At 36.3% G+C, this 14,260-nt stretch overlaps 1 protein-coding gene and 1 non-coding gene across 5 annotated transcripts in view; one reads left to right on the top strand and one right to left on the bottom strand.

Annotated features, from left to right (window-relative positions):
* The window catches only part of Zfr (zinc finger RNA binding protein), a 64,796-nt gene that overhangs the window by 23,473 nt on the left and 27,063 nt on the right, over positions 1 to 14,260 (bottom strand). For all 4 annotated transcript variants that reach the window (XR_007591160.1, XM_050138985.1, XM_050138986.1 and 1 more), the window contains 7 exons: positions 13,505 to 13,752; positions 10,345 to 10,536; positions 9,581 to 9,872; positions 7,061 to 7,257; positions 5,504 to 5,623; positions 3,974 to 4,119; positions 290 to 452 (listed from right to left, as the gene is read on the bottom strand). Coding sequence is in view for 3 of the 4 variants with exons in the window: in XM_050138985.1 (XP_049994942.1) it covers positions 290 to 452; positions 3,974 to 4,119; positions 5,504 to 5,623; positions 7,061 to 7,257; positions 9,581 to 9,872; positions 10,345 to 10,536; positions 13,505 to 13,752 (1,358 nt within the window). In the remaining variant the exon portion in view is untranslated. The remainder of the gene's footprint in view (positions 1 to 289; positions 453 to 3,973; positions 4,120 to 5,503; positions 5,624 to 7,060; positions 7,258 to 9,580; positions 9,873 to 10,344; positions 10,537 to 13,504; positions 13,753 to 14,260) is intronic.
* LOC126499764 (U6 spliceosomal RNA) lies at positions 1,718 to 1,823 on the top strand. Its single transcript, XR_007591182.1, has one exon. It is a non-coding gene; the product is annotated as a U6 spliceosomal RNA (small nuclear RNA).

Here is a 14,260-nt window from a genome sequence, read left to right as displayed (position 1 = left end):
GATCTACAGAGTGAGTTCCAGGACAGTCTGTCTAGAACCTCGCCGCTCCTCACCCTGCCCCCTAAAAGGAGCTCTGCATCTAGAATTTAGAAAGTGTTGAAAATAAAGAGTACAAAGGAAACTTGACTAAGTTCTTATGCATAAAGACATTAGCATTAAGAATCTTTAAGAGAATGACTAGTCAAGATAAAACTGATGACATCATTACTCAAAATCAGCTCACAAAACATCTTCTAATATTGAAGGAGGATTCAATTCTCATACCCATGTAAGCAAAGCAGATACTTACTGCGGGACCCTGTGGCTGGGGAGGCATGCCTGGTCGGACTCCCAAAAGACCTAATGGGCCTGGAGGACCATGAGGATAGCCTCCATCAGGCATTCGGCGGCGATCATCCCAATGGTGCTGCTCTTCCTCCATTCTTCTCCAGTACATGTCCTCTTCATAACGTCTGGTGCACAAATGATACATTAAGAACAAACAAAATAATCAGCTTAAAAACTTCCATCAATTAACAACATAAAAACCTATTTTTAAAAAGTAATCAAGCCAGCAAGACTCAGGGAGTTCCATTCCTGGGACCCAAATGAGAGAACAGATGCCCTTTGACCTCTGCTCACAGAGTGGCACACATGCTTGTAATCATCCTGACATTGGCATATATAAGAGCACAAACACAAAATGATAAACAAACAAAACAATACTCAAAATAACTTAGTACTAACTATCCTTCCTCCCCTTTTCTCCAATTTCTACTGTATTTTTTAATTGAGAGGTAAATGGAGTGAAAGAGACAACAAGATAAGACTTCATACCTCAAGAATAAAGTAAAACAGAAAAGATACCTCAGCTTACTCTAATCATTTAAGGTAATGATTAGTAAATCCAAATATCTATAAGCAAAGGAACCTACCTGATAATGAATTGTGTGTGTATGTACATGTGTGTGCATGTGCCATGGTGTCCATGTGCAGGCCATGGGACAACCTCTTGTTTGTTTGTTTTCCAAGAGAGGGCTTCTCTGTAGCTTTGGAGCCTATCCTGAAACTAGCTCTTGTAGACCATGCTGGCCTCGAACTCACAGAGATCCGCCTGCCTCTGCCTCTCACGTGCTGGGATTAAAGGCGTGCACCACCGCCTGGGCCAAAGGACAACCTTTAATACTGGGTTCCCTCCTTCCATCTTGTTTGAGACAAAGTCTCCTTTTTTTTTTTCTTTTCCTGCAGAACTAGCTTGCCCACAACTTCTGGGAATTCTCCAGGTATGTCTCTCATTACAGACATAGTATAGGATTACAGATATGAATCACCAGGTCCAGCTTTATATGGATTTTGGGGATTCAAACTCAAGCTCTCACCATTTGTACAATAACCACTTTATGCAAAGCTCCATCTTCTCACCTGAGTTTTTTTTAAACAGCAAAGTTCTTCATTCATGATAAAGCAGTACAAAATAAAGTATTTTTTAGCTATAAAAAAGGAACAATGGTAGCAACCCACACTTTCATCATTGGATAAATACATGGGTAGTACATGGCAGATTATAACAAGTAGAAGACAAATCCTTGGCTAGAGATAGCTGTGGTTCCTAGTAAGTATTGCCAAAAGAAATACAGGCTATATTGCCAACGTCCCAAGAATAACTGTGAAATCTTGTAAATCTGTCAATTCAGCAGAAATCTGTAAATTCAGCATTTACCCAAGAAAACACTTAAGTGTGCTCGCTTCAGCAGCACATCTACTAAAACTGGGACAATACAGAGAAGATAACATGGCACCCGGACAAGGATGACACGCAAATTCACAAAACATTCCCTATTAAAAACAAAACAAAAAAAAAACAATGAATTCAAAAGATGGTTATCTGGTATACAGCCTATTCACTGGTTAACATTTTCAGAATCTATTTCTGTTTTGTCTTGGTCTAGGCTAGTATAATAAATTTGTCTAAAACAATAAGAAAACTGTGTGCATACTGATTGCAATTATAAAAACTACCAATATTTCCAGGTAGTGTGTTTTAAAGTCACCTGAGGATTGGGTAGAATACTTCTCTGTTACTTAAGACTTGAGAAAAAAAAAAAAGAACAAGAAACAAACAAAAAACCAGCTTAAAAGTTCAAGAAAATCATGTTTAGTCCAATGGGGTGTTTGTTACTGCTAAAAATTGTTTACATAATATAAGGGCAGGAATTTTAATTATTGTTTATAAACTCAGGCTCAGTATATGAACATTTTTCCAAACACTGAGTAGGTACTTAAGATAATCATATTTGATATATGAGACTTAACTATATAATCTAGTCATAGGAAGAATTCCCAACACTTAACGACATAAATTTAAGGAAATTATTTTTACCATATACATAAATTAATGTATTATCTATCACTGAAACCTAAAGGGAGCAAAGTAACTTTACAATAAAACATATAGGCTATGTAAACATATACATAATACAAAGATAATCTTTAAGAAAAGTTTAGCTTGGGTGTGTACACCTGTAATATTGGTATTGGGAGGAGATCACTGGGATTTGCTGCCCACCAAGTGTAGTTCTTGGTTCCATCAGAGTTTTGTCTTGAGGAAGTAAGTCAGGGAGTAAAAGGGGAGGGCACTTAATGTCGTACCCTGGCCTCTGCATGCATGTGCATCAACACACATACCGCACACACATCTTCCTACAACACACACCCAAACATCTTTGGAGACATGCATAACAAACAAAACAAAAAACAGACACAAAAGATCACTGTATAAGCTAATCATCTAAAACTGATTTCCCTTATGAAATCTATAGAATTTATAAAGATGGAAAGGAGATTAGTGACTCCATGGTACTGAGATGGGACAGTAAACATGGAAGACAAACTGGGAGTGATTGTTAATGGGGCTGTGAAATTTTTTTTTTTTTAGGAGTAGTAAAGTATCTCAAAACTGATAGTGATGATTGCTTTACAATTCTGTTACAACAAAATCTTACAATTAAATTATACAGTTTAAATATAAGTTTTTATTGGTTCTAAACAGAAGCAGCTATCAAAAAGTATCACATTTCTTCAGGAGCTACATTTTTTAAAAACTTTATTTTAAATTATACATATTTGTCTGTGTGAAGAGAATGTACACATGTTGAGTTCAGGATCCTCTAGAGCCAACATTAGAGACAGCTACCTCAAATGCTGGAAACTGAACTTAAATGTCATCTGCAAGAGGGGCATGTGTTCTTGACCCTTGAGCTACCTCTACAATCCTCAATTTATTCATATATTTAATATATATAAAATACCATTTACCACTTTTCTCATGGATCCTTGACTGGGCTGTGGGGCAACACTATATAGATAGGCCCTACATTGTATGGTGGTCAGACTTTTAGGTCAGCTAGTACCTGACCACACAGGAGGTGGTCACCTAGCCTTTTAGACAAGATGTCGCCATCATAATGCAAACATGACTTTAGGCCTGATCACCTAGGAAACAGAATGCTAATAAATTTCCCCCTCAGTTTATGTTTTTGTATAGAAGCTGTTTGGAGAATAAACATGGGGGAATTTTCAGGATGTGAACTCAGGATTTCATGAGGGATCCCTGAGAATCTCCCTCCTGATAAAGCCATGTGAATTGTGTCTTTATTCCCATGCCTCCCCTCTGGCCCCCCAAAATAATTTATGGTCTGGGCTGGCACTGGACCCCGACCCTGGGCTTGAACTTTGGCCTTGAAATCACATGTTTTTGCTGGTATTGAAAATGTGAGCCACCACAAAACCCTTCATACCAAGGTAACAATCAAACTAAGTATAGTATACTAAGCATTCTAATGTTTTTTTTTTTTTTTTGATTTGGATCTTAGTGAACACTGAAAGTACATCAAATAAATCTGAATATGGAAATTATACACAGAATACGTTTTTTTTTTGTCCTTAAGGCAGAAGAACCACTAAATGCCATAAAATTAAAAGTTAAAAACACTACCTCATTTCCATCCTCCAGCGTTCCTCCTCTTCTCGTCTCCGCCAATATTCCTCCTTCTGCATTTGCTTTCTCATTTTCTCTTCTTGAATCTTTCTTGCTCGAATACTGGGCTTCACTTCTACTTGCAAATCTGGATTTACTTTTTTCTGTTAATTCCAAGAAAACATTTTTAAAAAGGAGCGGACCCCTTCAACAAACTAAATTCACTAAATGCAATTTACTTTCGTATTTATTGTCTGTGTGCATATATGCATCCATAACAATGCATGTGTGGAGATCAGAGAATACTGTATGAGTTATCTCCTCCTACCATGTTGATTCCAGTAATCAAATTCAGGTTATACAGGTACCAAGTGCCTTACCTGCTTAAAACCATTTTAAACTACACAATTTCAGTCTTTCATCAGAGGTTTATTTATAAATTTCATGTAGCAAAAGTATATATTGGTTTCTTGTTTTCATTTGTGAAAAAGGGTTGCCTTCAAACTAAAAATTTGTAATTGTACTGTCCTTGAACTGCTGAACTCTTTCACCTGCCTCTATCCAAGTGAAATGTTGAGAGTACAGCCATGTGCTACTACACCCAGTTTATCTAGTGCTGGGGATCCAACTCAGGACTATGTCAACTTAACACTCTACCAACTGAGCTATTCCCAGTCCTCGGTGCCAGAATATTGTTACAATTTCCTACTGAAGTGTACAATTAGGTTGAATCAGAAAAATCTTTTCACCCCAAACCAATGCTCTATAAAAATCCCTCTGCTGGCATGTTCATTTATTACTTAATTTGGTTGTAGCCAAACATGAGTGAACATGCCTGGGTACATGGATTCGAGTTACCATGAATGGCATATTCCCATACCAGTTTTAAAGGAAAAACCACACACCTATTCTACCAGTCCAGGCTTTTTTATTTTTATTTTTTAGCAACTTTTAACATGTTACTATGGAAGGTAGGTTATGATGAATTTCTAGTATAAAATAAATGAAGAGATTTTCCAGTACTATCTACAACTTAATTTTACCAACATAAAGAAGGTAGGTGAAGTTATACTCTGTAGACTCAATGTGAAACTATTATTATACAACTTCTTGACCCAAGCAATATTTTAATTTTGCTGGATTCTTCTTTAGCTAGTTACTACAAATATAGAGAACAGGGCTACTATTATTACTTAAGTATAACTAATAAAATATCTGATTCTATCAAATTGAATGTATCATTAGGATACGCTAGTTTCAGAATGGAAGGTCTAGTGTTTTACAAAAGGACAAGGGCTGGAGAGACAACTGGCTCAGAGGCTAAGAGCACTGGCTGCTCTTCCAGAAGATCTTGGTTTGACTCCCAGCACAAAATATTCCCATCTGTAACTCCAATTCCAGGAGAACGAATGCCTTTTCTTCTGACCTCTCTGGGCCAACGTCAAACACAACTCAACGACATACATGCAAGCAAAATATACCCATGTGCAATAAAAATACATGTTAACAAAAAACTTGAAAGGACACAGCTCAGTAATATTTCCTTACTTTATACTGAAGTCGATGTCTCCGCCCTTTTAAGTGCATCTCTTTAGCATTGGGGTCATTAAAGCTGCATTCACATAGCTTACAATGGAAGCGAATGACTTTTCCCTCATCGTTTCGTACCTTGGTATGAAAAAATAGAATCTCTGATCATGTTGGGAGCAAGCAGAATTTAAGTGGGGTAAAAACAAACGAAAACATAATTTTTCATTTCTGTATTTTCAATTTATTTATATTGTTTTTCATGATGGAGTCTCAAGAAGCTAAGAATGGCCTTAAACTGCTGATCCTCCTGCCTTCCCAATACTGATGTGCACCAACATGGTGATCTAATGTTGAAATTTATTTTTAATCCCAACCTCCATCCCCCATTCAAGACAGAGTTTCACTACTGTAGCCTTGGTTAAAATGGAATTCTTCTATATGGACTAACCTGTCCTTGACCTCATAGAGATCCACCAGTCTCTGCCTCCCCTCACAGGCACATGTGGGCAATGTGCCAGTTTTCACATTACTGAAGATAATGACCATTCACTTCCTCCCATCAATCAGTCAGCAAATGCCAACAAATCTACAAGGAGTGGCATGGCTCCGTGAGGCCCTGCACCATCCATGACTGAATGTTTAAAGCCTTCGTATTAAGGTGATCCTGTATGGGTCAACCATGCTTCCCAAATTTAGCTAGATGCCTTAAATTTACCAGTTACTGACTACCTGCTTCTTGGAAATGAGGATGATTAAAAAACAAACAATCAAACAAACACCAATTTTGCTATACAAACTTCTCAAAGCTCAAGACTTTGATGATACATACAAAAGATGCATTTTTTTTAAACTGCACAGTGAGAAAAACAGACTGAGATGATACTATTAAGTAGAAATTGTGCTATTAAGGCTGGATTTGAATTAAACTGTCTAAAGATTAGATTTAATTAACCTAAAACATTAAAAATAAAAGTGCCCGAGAACACATTTTAAAAAGTAATCAAATCTTACCTTTATAAGATATATAATTAGTCATTTATAATTACTTAAGTTAAATATCCTAGCTGTATACCTTATTAACAGTCAACATATTATGTATTATCTTTTGAAAGAGAAACAGAGTAAGGATAAACAGTTACCCAAACATTACTCCATATCACTCACTCAATTTACCGAATTGTCTTAATTTTATTGGGCAAACATCCTAATGTTATAAACATACACCAGAGCTTGGAAACTTATCCAAGCTTTCCAAAGGAGTGAAAGCAAACGGTACTGTTAAACTACACCACTGCATGATCTCTGTTAACGGCAACTATTTATTCAAGCCTCTGAGTTTCCTTTGTTCCTCTAATTACTGTACTCACCTTACCTGTAAAACAGGAAGTGTTCTAATGAGCAAGAAACCAAATGAATAATACCCATTAAATCAGCAACCTTAATTTTATAAGTAACTGAAACCTAAACTACAACTGGCTACAGCTTGATTTTACACATAAAGTGTGCTTATAACAGAGTGACATGTTTTTTTTCCTTCTGCCCAATTTCAGAGCAATGGTTTTCTCAAATCAATACCTCTTCTACATAATCATGTCCCACGGGTTGCACATCACTCTGCAAAGCAGCAAGGGATGCAGGTGTGACTGGTTCTGATACTGCATCTTGCTTTACTTCTGGAATCTGCACAGCAGAGGCAGCAGGAGTACTTTTAACACCTTCAGTTCCTTTTAAGTCTTCAGTTTTATTTCCTGTTGACTGCAACTTATTACCACCTAGAAAAGCAAAATATTACAGTAATTTTATTTTTGTATAAATGTGTAAACCTGTTAAGATGAAAACAAATTTATCTTTATTACTGCTGGCTGAACTTTATGCAGAATAGATTAGAATTTTTAAAAAACTATATTTTTAAAAAAATCTCATTAATGAGCCACATATTCAAAATTTTCCCTTCTCCATCTCACAACATACACCCGTATTACAAATCCTATCTTGGTTCTCCTAACATTTAGCATCCAAACTGAACAAAAGGAATCTGAAAACAAAGGTATTAAATATAATACATGCCTGTGTTGAGTTGCCTAAGCTGCGATTAGTAAGAAATAGTATTTACCTACTCCCCATAGCGGTTTTTCTTCCTATTTGCATATCTCTGAGAAGGGGTTTCTCAAGCTGTAGACAAGCCAGATCTGCAATCAACTATGTAGGCGAGGTTGGCCTCAACATTCTGGCAGTTCTCTCTACCTCCCAAGAGCTGGAATTTTAGGCATATGTCACCAGTGGGTTTTATGTGGGGACAGGGATTGAACCCAGGGCTTTGTGCATGCTAGGTTCAGCCCATGTGGGCCATAACCATATGTGAAGATCAGAGGAAAAACCTAAAGGAGTCAATTCTCTCCTACCACATCGAAACCAGGGATTGAACTGGAGTCATCATCAGGTTTGACAAGTACCTTGTACCCACCATGATCTTTCCCACCAAGTTTGTTTCTATTCTAAATTTTAAGTGTAAATAACCTCAAAAAGGGAAATTACAAATCACTGCTTTTATTTTAATCAATTAAATTTAACATTTTACTCAAGAGAAAAGCATACTGTCAATGATCTACTCTTAAAATGCCTTCAAATATATTTTAAGAACTAGCCACAGAAATAAGACAATTATACAAATATTGGAAACTGTCAAAGAACAACTTCAGTAAAATTTTATTAGAAAGTATAGAATAAGGTAACTGTAAGTAAGCTGTTCACAATTTAAAGGAAGAGATAATATCCTGTGCTAGTAGGCATTAAGTATTGTAGGAATGAAGCAGAACAGAGTCACAAATCTTTAGTTCTCCCAGTAAGAAATGACTTCCCCAAGAGTATACCATGTGAACTGGGCTTTGAGAGAAGATTAAAAAGAATAAAACAGCCAAGAAGGCAGCAGAGAATATTGTCTAACCAGGAAGCACAGCATGTATAAAAGTATAGAAACATGGACCTAAAGATTGCAGTAAACTGAAGAAAGTGATTTAGTAATCAACTACTCCCCCAGGTAAAGGCAACATGAAGGTAAGAAGGTACAAGTCAATTATCAAAGCTTTTATGTGAGTCATAAATAGATGACATATAAAGGCCAATGAAGATTTTAAAAGAGATGACAAGAGTTTGATATGTGTTTTCAAAAAGTGAGTAACAAGAACAGAGATTATGACGACGAGATTAGATAAAAGAAATTGAGCTCTAAAGAAGAAATTAAATGTCTAAAAAACAAGTCCTAACAACGAAAAGCCTTTCTACCATAGAAAAACTGCATAGATGATAGGGAAGTAACAGCAGGCAATTAGTAAGAAATATTAGTGAAGCTTTTCCTTAAAAAAAAAAAAAAGTAAGTCAATTTTATGACTATTTTTTAGTATTCTTGTGATGGGACACAATGGAAAGGGAATATCTATTTGACAACCAGCAAGCAACCAAAATGATTCTCAAACGCAGGTGGGATTTTAAATTTCCAAGATTTTATAGTTGCATACACTAGAATGCATAAAATCATGTAGGAATATGCTGCATAGAGATGACACAGATCTATCTTAGGAATAATCTCATTTAACAAACATATAGGTACAGAATAAAAAAAAATCAAAAAAACGATGGGTGGACATACATGCTAGAAACTAAGATGCATCTTATGTTTTGCAGTATAGGAGTTGATTGTGTCAAGTCTAAGTTAAGGTAGTCAATTTCAATTAAATTGAAAACTGACCACCGAATTTGGCAGGGGCTGTTTTTTTCTTTTCTTTTCTTTAACTGTTTGTGAAACAGTGTTTCTCATATTAACTTAAGTTGGCTTCCTAGAACCAAACTGAGGCTAGCAGCAAGTTCCTCAGCCTCCTGTGCAGCTTCAAGTAGTTAGGTACCTGGTGAGTCCTTCAATATGTTTCAGAAAAGGATAGACTGTGGATTTTTAGGAAGTACAGAAGCAGAGAGAATAGAGGCTGCTCAGTAGTACAGTGTTTGCCTGGCTCTGGGTTCAATACCCAGCAACACAATGAAAAAGAAAAACCACTCCGACAGAGTTAGAAGGGACACAAAGAATCAATCTTTAGTACTTGCCAACAAAGTTTATTTTGGGTGTAGATGTTTTCTTGGCAGCCATATTGGTAGATACCGCTGACACTTTAGTGTTGGATGTGCTATTAAGAGACGAGTTTCCTGGAGCTGAAAGACCTTTCACTGAAGAAGTTGCAATTGATGACGTATTCAGAGTACAATTGCTTGCGCCAATACTTGAAGGAGAGGCAGTTGGTTTTGAAGCAGATACAGCTGTTGAAGAAGTAGCTTGGCTAACAACATTTGGTTCCGTTGAAGGAATAGGTTTACCAAGTTTTGTGTGTAATTTAACCACCTACAAAACAAAAAGCACACCTGTCAGGAAACTCAAATGTGTTCATTTAAAAAAAAATTGTCTGAGTGAGACTATAATATAAAAATCAAAACTGCAATTTTCTTTCAATTATGGTTTTACAGACAAAACTCATTTTTTTTTAACAAAATCTCTGTGAAACAGATATGGGTCCGTAGTTTACTGATGAAAGGATTTGTCTATAGGTAAATCAGTCTGTAGTTAAGCAAGACAAATGCTTTAGTCTCAAATCGTGAAGTGGTTTAACTCAATTTAAAGGTCTCTAGTGTTTCTTTTAAGCAATGACTGTTTGATGTTACTTTGATGTATATTAACATATAAACAAGGTTTATGATATACTTAAAGGTTTCAAAAATTGAAGACATCTTTTTTCAAATCCCTGTTGAAAAAGTGAAATAAGTAGAGTAAGACATAAGGCTGTGTGTGTGAGTGGGAGGGGGACCAAAACACCTACTTTCTGATGCTTAGCACCACGAATGTGGGCAGCATATGCATCTGCTCCTGTACAAGACACATCACAGAGCTCGCAACGTAGCTGATTTTGTGTCCCGCGAGTTGAGTTGTTGCTGCTGCTGGTATTTTGAGAGGCTTTCAATGCGGCTTCTTTTTTTTTATGTTTCTGTCCTTCTAAGTGCTCTTTATAAGTCTGTTTTGAACAAAAAGTACAAATTTTCTTTCTATAACATTCTATTCAATTTTCAGATCTCTAACACTCATTTAAAAATGGGATTATAAACTGCCTTTAATCTTAGTACTCAGGAGGCAGAACAGAACTGCATTGAGTTTGAGGCCAGCCTGGTCTACATGGTAAATTCCAGGCCAGCACGGTTACATGGTGAGACCCTGTCTCAAAAAAACCCCCCAAAACCAAAAAAACAAACAAAAAACCAAACAGACAGATCCCCAAAGCAACAACAAAGAGAGACTGTAGTAAATGTGTGGTGGTGCAGACCTGTAATCTAAGTACTAAGCAGGCCAAAGAAGAGGATCATTGAGTTCAAGGCTGTCCTGAGCTATGTAACAATACACTGTCTCCCAAAGGGGGGGTGGGGGGGCAAGAATTGCTATTTTAAAAGCACTTAAGAACGTAAGAGATTCTGTACATATGATCTGTGGTTCTCTGCAGTTTATTTAATAAAAATACTTTGCTATTTGGGTACCAAAGACTGAATTCAGGGACTGAAGTAAGCCAGACATGCATTCTACTACTGAACTACATATCCAACCTCCTGAGAACAGGATGCATACATGTTAGTGAGTACGTGTGTTCTCAGGGAGAACACAGGGCAAGCACAATCTAGGTTTCTGTTTTGCAAGAGGTGCTTACCATTGAGACCACCCACAGAGTGTCATGATCTGTCTATTTCTGCTTTCTGAACAATAGTATAAGCTCAGGCCACATCAGGCAATTGTTTTTTCTTTTACACATGACTTCTGGGGATCGAACTTATAGTGGCAGGCTTACAAAGCCAATACTTTGCTAACTGAACTATTTCCTTATTCCTTACCCAATAGGTTGAATTACAGAGCACTTTCATGTGCAGTTAAAATATAAGATTAAACTGCTTATAGTTTCAAGAACTTGTATCTTTTAATACTGGGCAAAAAGAAAAAAAAAGGATAGCAAACATTCCACAAAAGAACTAAAATGAGGGGAAACTGTACCTATGTTATTAGAAGGGAAGAAAAAACCACTACCACATAATAAAAATTGTTTATAAAAGGCATTATTTAAAAATTTAACTTTGAAACTCTGAATGCATTTTGACACCTAACCTTCATTAGAATCTATAGGTTAATATATTACATAAGAACATATGAGTACATACATTTTAATACTCTAATTAGGGGTTAGCAATTCAGAAAACACAAAAAATTAAAAATATTCTGGAATTATATATTAAAAACATAACTAATCCAATAAAAAGTATATATAAGTCAAGCATAGTGGCTCAATTAGAAAGTACAAGCCAAGTATAGTAGCTCACACCTTTAATCCCAGCACTTGGGAGGCAGAGGAAGGTAGATCTCAGTGAGTCTCAGGACATTATGGTCTACACAATGAGTTCAGGGGGAGAGGGTGGTACATAGAGAGACCATGTCTTTCAAAAATAAAATAAAATTACCACCCCCAAACAAAGCATATACTGGTGGAATATAGTTAGAAAAAGAGAAATAATATGAAGAGTCTAATTTGATCTATTCTCCCGCCCAAAATGCTTTCTATATATGCCAAGCTGCTGGTGTAAAATTTTTTAAAATCTAAAAATCATTTATGCCTGGTACCCTCAGAAGCAAGAACCCTCATGTCCTCTGGAACTGTAATTATGGATGAGTAGTTATGTGAGCCAGAACACATGAGCTGGAAGCCCAGCCCAGGTCCTCCCCATGATCAAGTGCTCTTAACCACAGAGCCATTCTTCTAGCCAACACTTACATAAATTTTTATATAAAAACATTTTATTTTTAAGACAGACTTTGCAATGCAGGCCAGGCTGGCCTTGAATTTTTAATCTTCCTACTTCTGCTTTACAAGTTGTTGGGATTACAGGTGTGTACTCTATACTTGACAAAAAAATGGGACTCTGTCATAGTCAAAACAAGTAAGGTTTAGGAAGGGATGACTCATTAGCAGACCATGCTTGAATTACAGATTTTAAGGTGTAGATGACAGGATTATAACAAAAACAAACAAAAATAAAGGACTCACATTCTTCATAGGTTGATCTTATTTTTAAGTAAGTAGAGGGAGACACAGCCAAGGATGACAATGAACTCCCATTCTTTTGCATCTACTTCTCAGTACTGGGATTACAGGTGTGCAGCAACTACCATGTTTGGTCTATGCAGTTGTGGGGACTTGAGTCTATGGGTCTGTTCATAGGCCAGTATTTTACTAACTGAGATACATCCCCAGCACCATAGTTCAACTTCATTATACCTTTCTAACTTTCAAGTTCCCAGTCCCCTCATGGACAAAGTTACAGATGTTACAATCTATAAAGCATGTACAAAACAATCTCATCAGGAATACCACCTTTAAACTTATAGGTTAATTTGAATAAAAACTTTTAGTTTTATATAAAAAGCAAAGGAGGCTTCCTAAAAAGGATGGTGTGAGGGGATTAGTTTTCTTCATTTTTCTTACATTTACAATCACTTTTACAGTTTTCTTGATTATCACACCTTTGTGTTACAATACTATTTCTAAAGAAATGTTTAGTGAAATACAGCCATCTCTCAGTGTTGTAGGAAACTGTTTACCAAATCCAAGCATGCTCAAGTTCTTTAAATAAAACAGCAAAGTTATTTGTACACAATCTATGTATTTTACTATGTATACACATTAAGATCCCTAGATTATTTACAATACCTGTTGTAAATCCTGAGTAAAGGTTTACTGCATGATTTAGGAAATAATGAAAAGGAAAAATGCAGGCATTCTACACTGATGTAGTCTTCCACATGCATATTTTTGATCTATGGGTGAATTGTTGGATGTAGAATACATAGTTATGTGAATGTGCTTTGTAGGCACAGGAGTCAGAACATCAACCCTACTCAACTATGAAAAAAAAACACTGAGACTCATGGTAAATACACAATATAAGTACCTGTGGTCCAGCACAGCTGATCTTACAAACATCACAATAGTGAATCTGGGGTGGTTTGGGAGGCTGTTTTGGTTTCAGTTGTTTATTTTGGAATGGTGTTTTTTTAGTAAAGGTGGTCCCTGTCCAGGCAGCTGTTGCTGCAGCAGCAGCAGCTGCTGCTGCTGCTTGCTTCTGTTGCTGTTGCTGCTGTTGGTAGTAGGAAGACGCAGCTGAATATACGGCTGCTTCATAACCTGAATAAGACGTACCTTACAAATAAAACGAAACAAAGATTATGTTATATGATTATAAAAGGACAAGTTAAATGTCAATTATAAGTTTAAATTCAATAAATGCTGACAAAAGGTAGACTTATACGTGCATATTTACAATATGTATCTATCTTATCTCAGGAAATCTCCCCCAACATAAAACTTACCAGTCTTCTACACCATCACTAAAATATTTACTTGACACAGATGTTATGAAGGTGTAAGAAAAGTGTAATATTTAGTCCTTCACTTAAAAGATGCTTACTGTATGCTCAACGGAAGGAATGTGACAAATATGTGTACAGAAACTACTGTCCCTCTGAACAGATTTTACAAAGCAATGGACTTGAAGAATCACAAGTTGGAAAAATTCAAAAGTACTTCATAAGTTAAGATTTAGCGATGGAGAGATGGCTTAAAGATTTGAAAAATTAAGAGAATAACAGGTAAAATGAAAGATAAATATCACCAAGATTTTAAGTTCCAGTCATCAACTTATGGTTTG

The sequence above is a fragment of the Alexandromys fortis genome, unplaced genomic scaffold (genome assembly GCF_014885135.2).
Source record: "Alexandromys fortis isolate MF-2015 unplaced genomic scaffold, M_Fortis_MF-2015_v1.1 scaffold_37, whole genome shotgun sequence".
Lineage (NCBI taxonomy): Eukaryota > Metazoa > Chordata > Mammalia > Rodentia > Cricetidae > Alexandromys > Alexandromys fortis.
The sequence above is the reverse complement of the archived record's forward strand: the minus strand, read 5'-3'. Positions and strand labels throughout refer to the sequence as shown.